The sequence below is a fragment of the Conger conger genome, chromosome 15 (genome assembly GCF_963514075.1).
Source record: "Conger conger chromosome 15, fConCon1.1, whole genome shotgun sequence".
Lineage (NCBI taxonomy): Eukaryota > Metazoa > Chordata > Actinopteri > Anguilliformes > Congridae > Conger > Conger conger.
In genome coordinates, this window is record NC_083774.1 from 8,913,893 (window position 1) to 8,930,515 (window position 16,623).

At 43.9% G+C, this 16,623-nt stretch overlaps 1 protein-coding gene across 1 annotated transcript in view; it reads right to left on the minus strand.

The window, feature by feature from the left end:
* Nucleotides 1–323: 323 nt before the first annotated feature.
* LOC133111985 (transcription initiation factor TFIID subunit 4) overlaps nt 324–16,623 on the minus strand; it is an 82,024-nt gene continuing 65,724 nt past the window's right edge. Inside the window, exon 15 of the mRNA XM_061222640.1 lies at nt 324–2,649. Within this exon, the coding sequence (XP_061078624.1) occupies nt 2,476–2,649 (174 nt within the window). The 3' untranslated portion in view covers nt 324–2,475. The remainder of the gene's footprint in view (nt 2,650–16,623) is intronic.

Below are 16,623 nucleotides of genomic sequence, written 5' to 3' on the forward strand. Positions count from 1 at the left end.
GTCTAGTTTACCTTAATTTGGTTTACAATAGCTCTAGAACAATGCACGTACTCCATCCATATATGAAAGAGGTTTTTTGACAACTGAAACAGTTCTATCAGGCAACTCTGAAGCAGAAGAACAGTGAGATTACCATAGTCGCTCCACAGTGCAGCGTTAAGAAAATCTGTAAAACAGAATGTCACTTTGGGAAAGTCTCTGTCCGAAGCAATGTTTTTTGTTTTTTTTGTTGTTGTTGTTTTTTTATCTGGTTTCATTTTTCCTTCGCCTCTTCTCATGCTGGCATTTCCAAGTGAAGGGAACACAAACAATTACAAACCCAGTTTAGTAAACCGCGTCTTTATTCCTTTACAAAATAGGTACAAATACAGAAGTATGCTTTTCACACAAACAAGAAAATTTCAGAATATGTACATTTTACCAAAAATAACAGTTCTAATAAACACATGGTCTCTGTAAACAATATGTACAAATTATCCATACATTAAAACACAATTTCTGTCTGTGTATATCAGTAATACCTCCCTAATAATCTTTTGGCTAAAAAGCTGGAGGAATAGAAATGTCCTTCACCTTATTTATCAGAAACCATAAAAATAATTATTAAAATTATTGTCTTAAATCAGTGGATAAACAGGTCTATTTGTGCTTCTTTTAAATTATTTTGTATATTTCCTTTCTTCTGCTGCAGTACTGTGTGGAGTAAAACTTGCATTGCCTGATAGCAAGCTTAAATGCAATTGCAAAAAAGTAATATTATATATATAAATAGTTACAAAACATGTTTCCCTTTAACTGCTATAGACAATACTGTTTAATGTTGAAACGAGACCGGTTTCTTGTACACTACTAACACATCTTTCGGTTTCAATTGTGATAATATGCATTTAAAATGATCGGTGTCATTTAAAAAATAAAAAAGCAAGTTTGAAAGCACATTAACTCGAAAAGCAACCTGGAAAGGCTGTCCATACACTAAACATTTCTAAATGAGACTTCAGAGATGTGGCACCTGCATAGAAGCTCCAATTAAAAAAAAGAAAAAAAGAAAAAAAAAAAAGGCCATGAAAGTAAGGATTGGGGAAAGACCACAAAGACTCCACAGAAATCACTTGCAAATCGCTTTGGATGAAAAGCGTCTGCCAAATGACAAAAATGCAAAATGTACAAAATCACTGTTATACACAGCTTGTGTCTAATGGGAGCATCAAGAACACAAGTCCAGACTCTTGACCTCCACACGAATGGTTCCATCCCTTTCACACTGGAGATCTGAGTATACCATGAGCGGGAAGTTCTGCTTAGCTCCCGAATTGAATCTGTATGAGTAGCGGTATTCTTTCAGACCATCCTCCTGTCGTTTAAACTGCTAACCTCTCTACTGCACTGTATGTAGGGTTTGGGAAAGAAGTCAGACGGGGACCGTACAGTATCAACTGTAATCTTCATCAACATCATCATAATCATTAACTCCAGCCTAGCGTCTGAACATCAGTACTGCACTCACGAATAAAAACGGGTTTAAAAACAAGATTTCGGGACAAAAGTCAATTATTTAAATCACTCGCCTGTGTTCCATTTCAATTTGTTGTTGGGAAAAAAAGACTCAAGAATGTCTATGGACCTACAGTATGAAACTGCCTTAGATCAACAAAATGTTTACAAATGACATAAAGGAGTGTTTTTTTTTTACCTTTTACCTAAAAATTATAATCTTACATGATTTTTTCATAACAGCAGACTAATTTATATTCACACATGAACTTTTAAATATTACTTTGATGCTAAAATATTGATGGTGTTAAAAGTTTTACATGCTCTTCAAACCCATTAAGAAAATGACTATTTACATTTAATTGTGTTCAGTGCCTGTGTTATACTGTTGTTCCACTTAATTCTAAACAATGCATTGTTCCAAAAATATAAAATACAGATAGGCTAGTTGACAAGTTTCCAAAACTTTAAATACTTATTTTTCCTGAAATGCAATGACCCAAACTTGACACACTCCTAATCAACACTGTAGGCTGTTATAATATTTGGAATATATTGCTTTAAAAAATATATACAATCAATAATCCATCGCTTTGGGATAGTTCATTCAGTAAAATCGCCCATCGATAGGCATGAAATATTTGGGTAGCCAGACGTGTGAAAGTTCTCAAACACTAACGCAAACACACGGTTAACATGTATGACTGAAACCCAGCCTTTCCATGGCCTTCTTTAACATCCTGAATCTACGCTTTCCTTTCCCCCCCCCTCTCGTCACCGCTCCGGAGCGATAACTGCACGTAGACGGGAAACATCCGTTTGCGTTTCCGTCCCGTCTTTCTCCTTCGCTCGTTTGTTTGTTTGTTTTTTTTCTCTCGATAAAATAACTGGGGAGGTCACAGCCGAGGCGCTGAGACAAAGCGACATAACCCGATGGAAGGCACATTTGCAGGAGAGAGGGAGGAGCGCGGAGGAGCGGCCCTACTTGAGCAGGGCCCGGTAGAGTAGGAGGGAGTGGGTCGTCTCGCGCTCCTGCTCCATGTAGAAGATGAAGTCCCTGAGGTTGACGCGTGTGATGCGGTGCCGGGGGTACTGCCGGGAGGAGCCGGAGGGCGAGGAGGTGCCGGCGGGGGAGTCCGCAGAGCTCCCCGAAATCTGAGGAGAACGCAGAGAGCATTACGTCATCATCTTCCACAACACGCCCCTTCCATTTGTTGAAGGTGGCCAAATGTTTTTTGTTGTTGTTGTTGTTTAAATTCCTCCAATCCAGAGGCCACCGTCATCGACAGAAGACAATTTGCTGTTCATTTAGATTATACAATATGCAAAACGGCAGGTTAGTGATTATAAATGTAATGCATAAACAGAAAGCAAAGGCGAGCAAGCATGCATGTTTTAGTATCTGAAGTCTAGCATCTTTGAGATACAGGCCTGTATATGTTCTCACAAAACCAAAATTGTATTTAAATCCAAGATGACATGTTCTTTCCGGTCTGGAACATGTGTTTGGGCTACATTTCAAGGTAAAACAAAATGCGAAAAGCTGGTAAGTTGGTAAGCTGGAAACCACCAGCAAGCATATAAATCGAGTTGAGTCAGAAATAAATAACATTGGCATTTTAATGACAAACACCCAAAAACGCCCTCTTATAATCATATTGATTGGACTTAACAAACATACAACAGAATAGATGGACAGTAACTGCAAACATCTGGAAAAAGAGAATACAAGACTGTTCAGGTTCTTAAGCATTAGTATACCACAAATATGACAATATAAGCCTTCATATAAGCCATGTGTTTAAAAAGCACGACTTTGAAAACATTCATTTTAAAAAATCACAATGCCCACACTGTTGAGGGTAGCCATGACACATCATATGGTATCACCATGGAAGAGGATAGTTTCAGAGAAGCTGAAGTGTGTGTGTGGGAAGGAGGGTCCACAGGAGGGAAAGCAAGGCCTTACCCTCAGGGTCATGACCCCAAGTTAGAATGACCTCCCCTAATCAGATGGCCGCCCTGCCCATTCCAGTACAAAGGCAATAACAGGCACTCTCCTCTGTCTGGGTAGCGTAAGGGGGCGAGAGGGTCTGGCTTTCTGGGGAGAAGGAGAAGCAAGGGCGAGCAGAAACACCAGCTCCCTAACACGTGACAAAGGCCTGGGTACGTGTGTCTGCCAGGGCCGAAAGCTGATTTCACTTAATTCTGCTTCTTCCTCTTCCATTTTAATAAGTCTGCCACAACTGCCAGTAACACAAACACGGCCATGTTGTTGTCTGTATCCATGGAGACCCATCAGTATGGTGCGGATTCATGGGGGATCAGGGAAAACAAGGCAAATATTTCAGTGCCATTTTTTTAAACGGGAAACAACGGTACGTCAGCAAACATTCTTCTTTCCTGTCAACATAAATGACACAGCGTTTGCGTCGCAAGCCATACGAACGATGTAGCGTCACGCTATATAAGGTTACGCACTACCCGTAAAAGGAACATTTGAATTTGCCTTTGATGTGAAAAGCTAATAAAAAGGCATCTGTCGTTTAATCTCGGCACCGTTTTAAGGCAGTGTGTCGTCACCGCTGCACAATTATGAGCGAAGACCCACTGATGCATCGTTTCAGGCACCGGACTTCTCCGCAGATTTCGCTTTCCAAACCCCAACGACTCTTTGAGAGAGACGGCACTGAGAGCTTCACGGTCTGTGCCGGGTTCAGAGCGGGCTCCGGGTGTGATCCAGTCCTGGCTTGCGTCTCCACCGCCACGCCTTCAGAAGAAGCCCCCGGGCACCGCTCCACGCCTCGCCCTACAGTGACTAACTGCAGTCAGGTACTTACAGGCAGCCAGCAAACAGGTCTGCTTTCCCAAGCTCCCACCACTGCCAAAGTGTGGACACGGGGCTGAGCCGGAGAGCCACACACAGCGGGCCTGAGGGAGCTGGCTCTGCCTCTCTGCCGCGGAGCTCCGGGCTCCACAGTGCCATTCCCACAGCACGACGGGCGCGCACAGATGTGAGGGCAGAGGCTTAGTCTGTGGCTGCGTTACACCCACAGGTATGCGCGCAGGCGAGCCAGGGCCCACTCAGACACACAGCCCTGTGATTTCACATGAGCCCCGGCCGCCCTGCCCGCGGTGCGGGGGGTCTGGGAGCGGAGCTGACGGAGGGGGATTGGAATGCGTCGGCGGGGGCTGTAGGGAGCGGGGCGGAGGGGCACGGGGCGCCCAGCGCAGCCTCTCCCCCTGTGGGAACGCTCTGCTGCGCTCCGCTGCCCCACCCCAGGGCGTGTCCCCCGGAACGCTCCAGCCTCGGGGCGTCCACTCGGGCTGGGCGTGTTCCTTCAGTGTGCTCCGCTTCCTCTCCTCCGCCCGTTCCAGCGCACCACCCCCTCACCCCCCTGCCCGTTCCAGCGCACCACCCCCTCACCCCCCTGCCCGTTTCAGCGCTCCACCCCCTCACCCCCCTGCCCGTTTCAGCGCACAGCAGCCAGGTGAGATCAAACGCCTAATCACACACACGTTTCCCTCTGAAGCCCTGCGAGTTCCCACAGCTCTCCGGCCCTTTCCGCACACAGGGGGCTGCTAAACCGCACCGCGGGCCCCTGGAACACAAACCAGGCACTATTTTCCCACACAGGACAGATACGGTCGAGCCCCCGGGGCAGCATGGGGTAAGAACTGGAGCCGGTCCAGCGCGAGGTCAACTCATCACAGCCTCACGGGGGAAGAGACCCGTGACAAAAATCACACAGCAGCCCGGAGCCCAGCGCAGGAGGCTAAAGCAGCCACAACACACAGGCAGGCCACGGAGACCCGCACAAACACTACCGCCGCTGACCAAGATTTAAATAAGGCCCTTTTCCGGATGATTCTCCTCAGCTTTGTGTTGGTTGTTAGTCCCTGCTTTAAGAATTCGGGGGTGACTGGAAACTCAAGCGTTCTTCTTCATCCGGCCGGCCGGTCCCTCTGATGTGGAGACGCATCGCTTAATAATGCCTCACCAGGAAACCTTAGAGCAAGTGCCAACTTTCTGACACTCTCAGAACACTACGCAGCAGACCGTAGTGGATTCTTATAGATTTGATCCAAAAATCTGATTTATTTGGTGAAAACTAAATCGTTCAGCCTACTGTTGAATTAAAAATAGTAGTAGTTTTCCCAGCTTCCTGCAATTTAAACCGTACAACAATGGAAGATGAAGTGTGTACAGCAGTGAAGCCCTGAGCTCCCCAGAGCCCTGGAGCCCTCAGAGAACAGGCTGTAATTATTAACACATCACTGATCTCCCACAGGTCCTCCTCCGTTTACAGAAAGGGGCCAAAATTAGCCCCCAAATTGCCACATTTACTTTCAACTACGGGCTGCTTTTGTTTCTCTCAGCGTGGTGGTTTCTGAACCGAAATCCCCCCCCTTGCTCTCTCCCATCTCTCCCCCCCCCGCTCCCGCCCCCCCCCCCCCCTCTCACACTTGTCCCATGGTTTTTTGGTCTTTTTTTTGCCGATCAGCACCTTTTGAGCTGGAATGGCATCAGACCTTGGTGGTGCTGCAAATATTGGATTTGGCTGGGGTGACACCTTGGGGCTGAGGGTTAATAGCCCGGTTTGCCTGGCAAAGGGAGAGCGGGGCCCAGCAGAGCTCAAAGCCTGCTGTCTCAGCACAAAGCACCAGTCAGCAGGCAGGCAGGCTGTCAGGACGATGGGATCCAGGCAGGCCCGTTTCCACACACTCCGGCTGCAATTATGCATGTGAAAGCGATATAATGGGCCTGTGAATCACAGCCATTTAGGGCAATGCACCGCTGAAAATACCATCAGTGGGTCAAGCGAACGGACTCTACGAGACGGTGGAAAAAAAAATGCACAAAAAAGCCTATTTTTTATAGATGCTAACACGCAAGCACGCACACACACATACGCAAACACATCCCATTTCTCCTTGTTAAACATTCAGAGCTGGCTATGGGCTCCAACTTGAAATCCCACATCAGGTTGATCGGCATTTAAAATGGCCATCAAATGTTCAGCATGTTAAAACAATACACCCAAACACATTACAAAATATTTAGCGGCTGGTGTCTTCATTTAACCGACTGTACCATCCAGGATAACTGTGTACCAGCATGATACTTAGTCAGTAAACCTTATCTTAAAAATATGTATTTCTGAAAGGGCGCTAAGCAACAGACAGTCTCCCCATAGGCTAGTCAAGCTAAAAGCAAGACTGCAAGACTACACACGATTGGACAACAGCAGAACAAAGGAAACTGTTTGTACCAGCAAAGATGGCAGAAACCTGAGAACGTGCTGGAAGTTTTCAGGTTGTTTAATGTCAGGAATTGCTCATATCCCTATATTCCTGAGTCATTAATGGCCTTCCTTTATAAGGAGATACTTACTGTACATGGGAAAGAGGATAAAACCTTACTGGGAAAAAAAACAGCTCAAGCTATGTTTTGAAAAAGCTGGCAACTGGTATTTAAAGCTGGTCATAGCTGGATTTTACACCAGGGAAATACTGCAATGCAGTAAGAAAGGGTAGGATTGGGCGGTAATCATTATGCATTTGAAGTAATTTTACATGTAAAAAGTCAAATAGAGCCAGAAATGTATGAGGTCATTCATATATATATATATATATATATATATATATATATATATATATAGATATATATTCATATATATATATATATATATATATATATATATATATATATATATATATATATATATATCATACCCAGAGGGTAAGTGTCCAGCATTGACCACATTCAAAGACATCCTATTACCCAAGTGACACTGCTAGGAAACACAATCAACTCATACATGCCAAATATTATGAAAATAATACTCTTGAGAAGTCACCCAAGTACAATTTGAACTTTTTTTTCCCCAACAAGCTCCAAACTTCATCCAGTTCTTGCCAGTATTTTAATGACTTACTGTGGAACACTAAATTACATTAGGAGCAACTGACTGGGATGCATTGCAGTATGCACTCTAATGGAAAGCACTTTCAAAAAGAAGGTAGATAGTTTTCCCCCTGAACAATCAGTACTACAGTATCTTAAAGTAGGTCAACCTTTGATTAGATCTGACTGTTTTTCCATGATCCCACATGGGTCTTCTGTCATATGAGATCAGAACTACGAATGTATAACTTTGATATTATTAACTGTTACTGTATTTAAAATGGGGATATTGGCAAGGATAGTAAAGGCATAAATAAAGTAACAGGGGGCAATTGACAGTCAATTGACAATTGACAGCAGTCAAGCCACACATCAACAGACCTTCAAGAGAAAAACGACACAATGACACTTCAACAATTGCAATAGCGCAAGCTCTTGCAAGACAGACTGCAATGAGTACAATGAGTGGTCACAATGACCAACAATCACCAACCGTTGGAGCTCAGGATGGATCCCAAAAGGAATAGTACGATCAACCATGCACGCCAGAAGAGGATGAATTAGTGACTTTCCTTGTAAAGAAGTGCTTTGGACAGCGGTTTGTGTCATTTCTTATTAATACACGTCTAAAAGATAAAAGCAATTTCTTAATAATCCTGGTCTGATAGCTATCCACTGATATGCACTTGAGTAGTATTGCAAAATTTTCAAGGGTCTGCATTAATTTTAGAGGTTTGGCTATACAAGCACATGACTACAGTAAACTTGAGCACTGGCAACATATCAGGTCTTCTGGCAACTATTCTGCAGACTATTCATGAGGCTGTACAGCTGTTCCTCCTCAATTCCTGAATGGGAAGAGCGTTCCAAGAGGGAGTTGCTACTTGCTTTTTCAGCACTATTGTTGATGGGCAGAACAGCCACAGCAGGATCCAAAAAGCAGGACCCCGGCCCCACAGACGTTATGGCCTCCCACTCTCAGCCATTGCACTGAAGTCTCAGGCCACATACAGAGCTGCGCCCAACCTTGTCATCAGCAGCACAATCAGTCAACGTCCGACTGAATCTCCAACCTCAAAGTGATGGCGACTCATGGACAGGTGCAAAGCTCTAGCCAATCTGTCACTATCCAACCTAATATATGCTGAGGCAGCACTCCCTGACACGTACACATGCACATGTGAGTATGTGAAAGGCTACGTGTGCTATACAAATCAACAGCTTCCATAGCCATCATGAACAGCAACGGGTGCCATTTTGCTTCATCATTTGAAATGCTAATATGCTACCTGGGTGGAAGTACTCAAAGGTCCCAACATCTCATCCTATCTGCCAGGACCACAATAACCCCCCACACAATGCCAAGACAACACCACACAGGCAGAGAGCGCCTTGGAGTCACAGGAGCCAATCAGTCCAGAGAAACCCAGCTGTCTGTCTGATAGAGGACGACCTTGCCCAATTTGAAAGAGGGCGTGACTTTCCCACTGCAGCCAATACCAAACAGGGACCAAGAAAGGCCAAATGTAACAGGTTTGGTTTTTTTTTACACAGCAGTGTCTGGATGCTGAACCTTTCGCTGCTAGCCTACAACAAGTGACTAACACGAGAGGCGGTACTCAAAATAACCTCGATTGACGGTGAGCAACTCCAAAGGAATGATGGCCACAGTGAAGGGGTTACAGCCCACTGCGAGGAGGGTGAACTACACTTGGATTATCGCTGACTGACTGAGTGCCACAGAGCAAAGCTGCACCACATGTTAACCGACTTTCCGCCTTTCAAACAAAACAGTTCCGCCACCCATCACTGTCTGTGTGCCTCTCCCATGTTTACAAAGTGAAGACCAACAAGTGGGGAACAGTCTCTTCTCGCTCACCATCCCCAAACTCCCAGTCTTCAGGGGGAAAAGTACCTAATCCACAGCCATTTTTTTACCCCCTCTCAAACGCTGGCCATTAATTAACAACAGAAATGTTTTCTTTTAAATACATTGATGCAAGATGAGGACATGGTGAAAGAGTCAACAGATGTGGCTTAAATTGCCGCTGGCCTTTTGACATTGCCTGGGTGATGCATTTGATGTGGAGTTAGTTAAGCTCTAATAAATGTATAAAGAATTAGAGTAACAGTGTGCAGATGTCTAGCCATACATTGTGCATCAGAAAAAGCCCTTCATAGTCTCAAAATCAAGATGGGTAAGATTTGCACAATTAGCAGAGAGGATTGAAAATCTTTTGAGTCTGTCCACTGACAGCATAGTGAGAATAGTGACAGGCTTGTTAATTCGGCAGGTTTATGCATTAGCACATATACAAGAAGGTAAGCTACCCAAGACGTATGGGGAAGCCCTAAACTAAATTCTCCAGCCGGTCTTCCCGGATGTCACAGTAAAGGCAGTCATAAAAGAGGGAATTCTTTCACCCTGGCTGAAGCAAAACACATCCTTTTTTCCTAGGGGCAGGGCAATTTGTTTCCTTTTGTCACTTCTTATATTACAATAAAATCAAAAATAATCAAAATAGCTACATTCTCCCATCTGGGCTTTGCCCGGTTCTCTGGGGAACGGGGGGGGGGGGGGGGGAGTGGCGCAGGGAAGAAAGAGGCAGAGCTCCACCTCTCTGATCCTGATGAAAAACGGCGGAATTAAATTCAAAACAAACAACTTCAATTCAATCCCCAACTATAGAACAACAAATCTTAAAAATGGCCGGTTGCAAAGCATCTTAATACCCGTATAAAGCATAAAAACAGCCACGCCGTTCCGTGGCAATGCATAGCAACCGTACAGAATTTCAGTCAAGGAGAAAGAAGGCAAAAACACCTTATTACTTCTAACTCCTGCAAGCCATTTTGGTCTCCAAAGGTTTTAGACTGCCGCGGGCCATGTGTCTGCAGTGTTTCGGGAAATGACTTGCCTTCGCACGAACACTGCTATGTTCTGCAGCACCGCAGCCCCCAGCATCCCCGCTCAATTTCTGCTTTAACCCTTCGCTACCTTCCCCCGACTGCCTCGCAACACAGCCCTCGCCCGCCCGCCCGCCCGCCCGCCCGCCCGCGTTCGCTCAACACAGCGCTCGCATTGTTCAGCTGCGCCCCACCAGATACCTACCAGCGTACGCGTTACCTCCGCCGCCCAATTACGTTACGCGAGCGTATCGCAGGGTAAAAAAAAACACCGAAAAGCCGTCACGTTACATGAAACCCACAGACGGGAGGAAGAAAAAAAAAAAAAAAAAAAAGACCGAACACGAACACAAAATCCTGTCATTTTACAGATGATCCAGGGTGAAGTACAACGCTGTTCTACAGTCAAATGTATATTAATCGTGGATTAAATCTGCAAACTAGTTGACACAACACATAATTAAAACATCTCGCTTTAGGTCAGGAATTTTCTAATTAGTAGTGTACTGACAAAGCGGCAATTTCATCGCCTGGAGTTTCTTAGTCCACAGGTTACAGCAAAGATGAAAGCTGACCCTAGAGCTGAATTCTAGAGGGCTGTTCATGCATTTCCTTAGAAAACAGTCACAGGGTCACCACGCTAAACAATGTGTAGCAAACACAATGCATTCTCTACACAAAGCACTCAAAACTTTCTTGCCCTGAAACGTTAAACATTTGCTCTTTCCCAACTAGGAGGTAGCAAAGTATATTTTGTACAGGGGAGAAAATAAATTCTCTGTAGGTTCAAACTTGCTTTGTTGCTGCTAGATAACTGCAGATGAGCAAATTAACCATTTTTAATTTGACAATTTCACAACAAAAAAAAATTTGATCAGCGCACAAACAAAGGACTACGGCTGGATTTGGGGACAGTACTGTGGTTGGCTCCATTGCAACAAGCTCATTTTGCTGTAACTGAAACATGCAGACTGAATTATTCTGGATAAAGCTGCTTGGGAGGTGGCATTTTGGCCAGAGCACTATCCAAAGATTTATGCATTGAACTAATTTGCTTTACAAGAAAGCTTTTATTAAAATATAATTTGATGGTAGCTCCTACTAATCATTTTAAGGCTCCAAATGAAGCTTTGAGGAGAGAGAAAAAAATAAATAAAAAAACCTAACAATGCTTTCTTTTCTTTACCCAAAGTACTAAAAAATGCAAAGAACATTTAAATGTACTTGGAAATCAGGGAAAAAAAAATATATATATATATATCAGAGCAAGAATCTTTTTCTGTACATGAGATCAGCAGTGAAACTTTACAGCATTAAATATTGAAACCATTTCATAAATAAAATGAACCCAATTAGAGATAAAATGGGGGAATCGTAATGAGTCTCAAATCAGAAGCCTGGTCTTCAGAAGTCCCCCACTAATGAGGCATTGTTGGTTTTTCATCCTTCACTTCAATGGTCTGGTAGTGTCATTTCTTGAGGTTTTTACATTTCAACTGACACCAGAGCATTGTGCAAGACAGCAGTTTGCATGGGGACACTACCAGCGATAGCACATTTGGCGCAGTCCAAATAGGGGCACACACAATATACCAAAAACCCAATGGTGTCAACACTGACAAGATTATTACTATTATGATGATGCACACACACTCATGCATGCAGACATATATACAAATAACTAACAGTGGCTTTTTGCCTAGCAGAAAGGACAGAAAGCAAAATAAATGGCTAGCTTTGTTCACATGGATTTTGTCAACATCAAGTCGGTATACAGTATTCATATAAGGTATTCAGAAGATGTAACGTCTGCCTGTTTAGTGTGTTGAAACAAGTTTTAATACTGGCAACACAATTCCAGGAGAATGTTAGGCGAATTAATTAAATCATTGTTTGCATTTCCCAAGTTGCACGCACTAAAAAGGTATCTGAATATTTAAATAATATACAGTAGATGTATATGTAGTTGATTTTTATTATTATTTAATATTTTGCTGATCATTACTATTATAACAGGTCATTGCACAAGGAAATTCCTATTAAAAAGTGAGAACGATTCAAAGCGAGAAATAACTAGCTTGCATCCTTCCTTCCTGTCCCTGTCTGGAGAGAGAAAATGACATGACCTGCTCCAATTCCACAACAGACTTCAACCTCCAAAGAGCACGTGTTCACCGCCCGTGAAAGTTTCATGTCCATCGTGGGAATACACACTACCGGAGGGGGAGGCATTGACACTCTGACAGATACACGTTATAATTTCAATAATGGAATCCGTCCTTTAAGTTAAAATGACATAAATGTGGAATAAAAGAATGTTCCTGACTCCTGATACATTATTCCTTTGACCAATCCCCCTCCTGATGAAACCCAAGTTCCAAGGAGTGTCAACTATGAACCGAGGGGACTTTGGAAGGGAACAACGGCTTCACTTTGTGATAAGTGTCAACGCCTGTGTGGGAAAGGCATAAATAGCAGTCATGTTTAATAGAAATGTGGCACACATTGGGAAGGGATCTTGTCATGAAAAATTCCAAGCTAAATTCCAAAGCCTGTCAAATTAAAAGGGAGAGAAAACATCTAACCATTGTCTGTGAATATTGCATGAAACCATTTTTGTGAAACGATAGAATATTACATGAAGATATAAATGGATGTAAACATTCCGTAAATGAATTTCAGTGCCCTATAAATCAAGTTCTGTTTTCAGGTCCATAGAACACCTGCCAAATCACATCGACTTCTTATTTAAATTATCTTTAAATATTTTCAGTCAAGCATACAGTAAATAACGATACAGGATCCATGAAAATGAGAATGAATGTTTCCTTTACCCTTCAGTTCAGAGCCTGTATTGCACAACACTGAGTTTTGTGCTCTTTTGAGGAACTATGCTATTCTATCTCCGATGTGTTGGCTACTTTCTGAAAGATGGCAGGATGTGATAAGCACAGAGTTCTTTGTATAAGCGTGTTTCACAACAAGCGGTAACTGGTTTGGAAGATTTAGCGGTCTCCACATTGGTTCTGACACTAAACAGGCCATGGGAAAACACAATGGAGGTGAAGGGTCAACAGGGGACGTCTCTATCCACAATGATCTCCCATTTTTCTTCGGATACCGGGTATCCTAGCTTCTCTTCCAGTCCCCCACCCCCTCACAGGCTCTGTAGTGCAAATTCATCTCGTTCCCTCCAAAGCGTACCCCCCCCCCCCTTATATTCTACTGCCTTGTTTGGGCCCTGTACAGTGTTTTTTGGCAACCTGCAAAGACACTTTGTCTTTGAAATGAGATTTGTATATGTGCAATCCCTATCTACATATTGACACAATTTAAACCTACACCCTGCTCTGCGATGTTAATTACTCGTGTTGTAAAGGAAATTCTCCAGTTTTGCAGCCCCGTCGGCTGGGGGCTGGGGGGCTGGGGGGCTGGGGGGCGAGCCTGCAGGCCCTGCTGTAGAACTTCCTGCAGGGCGACCCGGTAGCCAAACCGCCCCCGCGCTCGCGGAGAAGCGTTGAGCTCAAAGCCAATGTTGAGATTCTATTAAACACACGCTCCCTTCTGCAGACGTTTGCCTTTTCCGCCCGTTCCTCCCGCTCCGCTCTGCTCCAGACGCATCGTACATTCTAATCAGGACATGGTGATGGAGCGCAGGCCGGGCGTAATGACCAGGTAATGGAGACCACATGCAGATGTTTAAGGCACGTCAACAGGTTAGGACCACCCACGGGCCTAGCCAGCGCAGGTCCACAGAGCAGCGGCCTACAAACGGCACTGCACTGCCTGTTCCGTCAGGACCGGCCCGAAACGCTTTTGTGTGCACATGCAAAACATCGACGGTAACACGAAACATCTGAAACTATGTTGCGATTACATCATATAAGTACAAATACAATACGAAATATTTCTGCCATTATATTCCTTACATAATTTGAATAAAGGAATGACTGTGCCCTACTGATGTATTATTAAACAATGCAATGAATGCTGTGTTTATGTTGAATCCATGGTTGCATTGCAAACACTATACTGCAATCACTGAAATGACGCATTGTAAATATGAAGAATCGGGGAATCTCTGTGTACAGAACTTTCTCTCAAAGGGCTGTATTGCGTTTTTTGTTTTTGCTTTGTTTTGTTTTTTAAAGGGGCAAATCTCAGTCTGACATTTGCATACTTCACAGTATGGGGGTCTGGAAAAGAGGAGATCAGCGCCTATATTAGTTGTGCATACTGAGCATTTTCTAATGCATTTAAAAAAAACCTCGGTTCAAATGAATTTGAATCTAAAAACTCAGCTAGTTGTTGCATTTCTAATATAACCATTCATGTCTGCACCACATGTTCTGAATCATACCTGCCCAACACTCCTTGCTCACAGTGTAGTATCCGACAACGTTGATCTAAAGGTGAACCCAAATCCACTCATCATTCAAATGGGCAGACTGCCATTTATCCAATTTAACAAAGAAAAACAGCACCACCCCGTGAATCGCATGAAATGACGAATGCTAAATCATTTCTCCTTTTTTTCCAAATGAATTTGCTTATATAAAAATCTGAATAGGTTGTGACATTATTTACCAAAAGACATAATGGCAGAACGGCATACCTAATTGTGCTTGCTAATTAGCTCAGGATGTCTAATTCCCATCGCAGTCAGGGCACTAATGGCGAGACGCTTAGAAAGCGGATACCATTGCTTGAATCCCTAAAAAAAACCATATGTTCCCCGAAACAAATTTGGCTGCACTCTACATTACACAAGCAATGATTGATTCTAAATCTTAATTAGGAAAACAACGAACGTGCAAGTGATTTAATGAACTGTGTACCTTGTCAAACAGCTGGGGTGAATACATTTACTGAAATCTGAGATAGATTTAATGATTTGGGCAATTAATTACCGATCCCATGATGATCTCAGAGGACAGTGAAGCCATGCCCAAGCCCCGTGGCTCCAGGGCCGCTGTCCTAATGGAAGCTCCCTGATTAATATTTGCTTTCTCCAAATTTCAGGGCCAAGGACCAACAAATGAACATACTATACATTAAAGATCCCGGCACATCTACTTAATGCTATAACCAGTAACAAACAGAAATACTGCAAAAAAAAAAAAAAAACATAATCTAACGCTTAAATCATAACATACTATTGATCAAACCTCCATAAATAGATAAAAACAACAAATCATCTGAAAGCTTGTGCGTTTGGGTAAGCAGTGGAGCTGAAGGACCATTCGTACTTACCTTAGAGTATGCCGGCATTTCTTTTGTGTTTAGATTAATTTAGATACAAGAATTCAGGAGAAAATAATAACAAAGGGTGTTTTCAATGAGAGGCCTGGAGACTATGCAAGGTTTTCTCCCTGTTAGAAGTCATTCCTAACTTGTTAAAATTGATTAAATGGGAGTGAATAGAGAGGGAGAAAAAATTAAGCTGAGTCGAGAAGTGTGACTTGGATTTAATATTTTATAATTGCCAAGGGACATTCTGAGATCAATGAATTTTTGCCCAAGACGCACATCAGAAAGAGATGTACTTCAGTCTTTTTAGGGAACATTGGACTATTTAATTCTTGTGTCTGATGCATGTGAAATATGCCTTCCTTGGCCCTGTTTTGTTCCTCGCGGCACTGCTGCAGGCAGACATTACCACTTTTAATGGGCTGCCATTTGAGTAGAGGCAAGTAAGCCAATAACCCATTCTCACTAATGGATCCGCCTGTTTGTTCACTAGCACCATTTTCTGGAGCTAATTTTAGCCTTACTGGGGTTTTTCAGCAACAAAGGGGGGGGCAAAAAAACATGGAATGTGCCTTTATGAGTGTTTATAATGAAATGATGTAGAATGTTCTACAGTCCGGAAAACAGCCGTCTGCACAGCAGTTGGGGCGGCCCGTTTCTGTTGGATATAAAAACGGTTTCCGTGTGAAATTCAGCGTGGCCACCGGCCCCTGAGATTGGCTGTACGCGGTGGAGGACGTGGTGGCGGGCAGCGCGGGCGCCCCGCAGCAGAAGGGCGGGGCGTGAGCGGGGGAGACGGGGGGTGCGGGCGGGGGGTGCGGGCGGTGCCCGTGGCGGGCCGGGCTTGGCTGGGGATCAACAGTCAACACAAAGGTCCCAGGAGTTTGGCTCTGTGCCTTTAACTCAGCGGGAGGGGGGGCAGAGCAGCACAGAACTGGAGGGGGCTGGGAGCGAAGAAAACAAATAGCACCCAATTAACCCTCTTCACAGGACTGAGATATTACGGCCTCTCTAAGCGTGGGATGGGCCTTCCTCCGCTGCATTAATGCGCTGTCCCCAGGTCC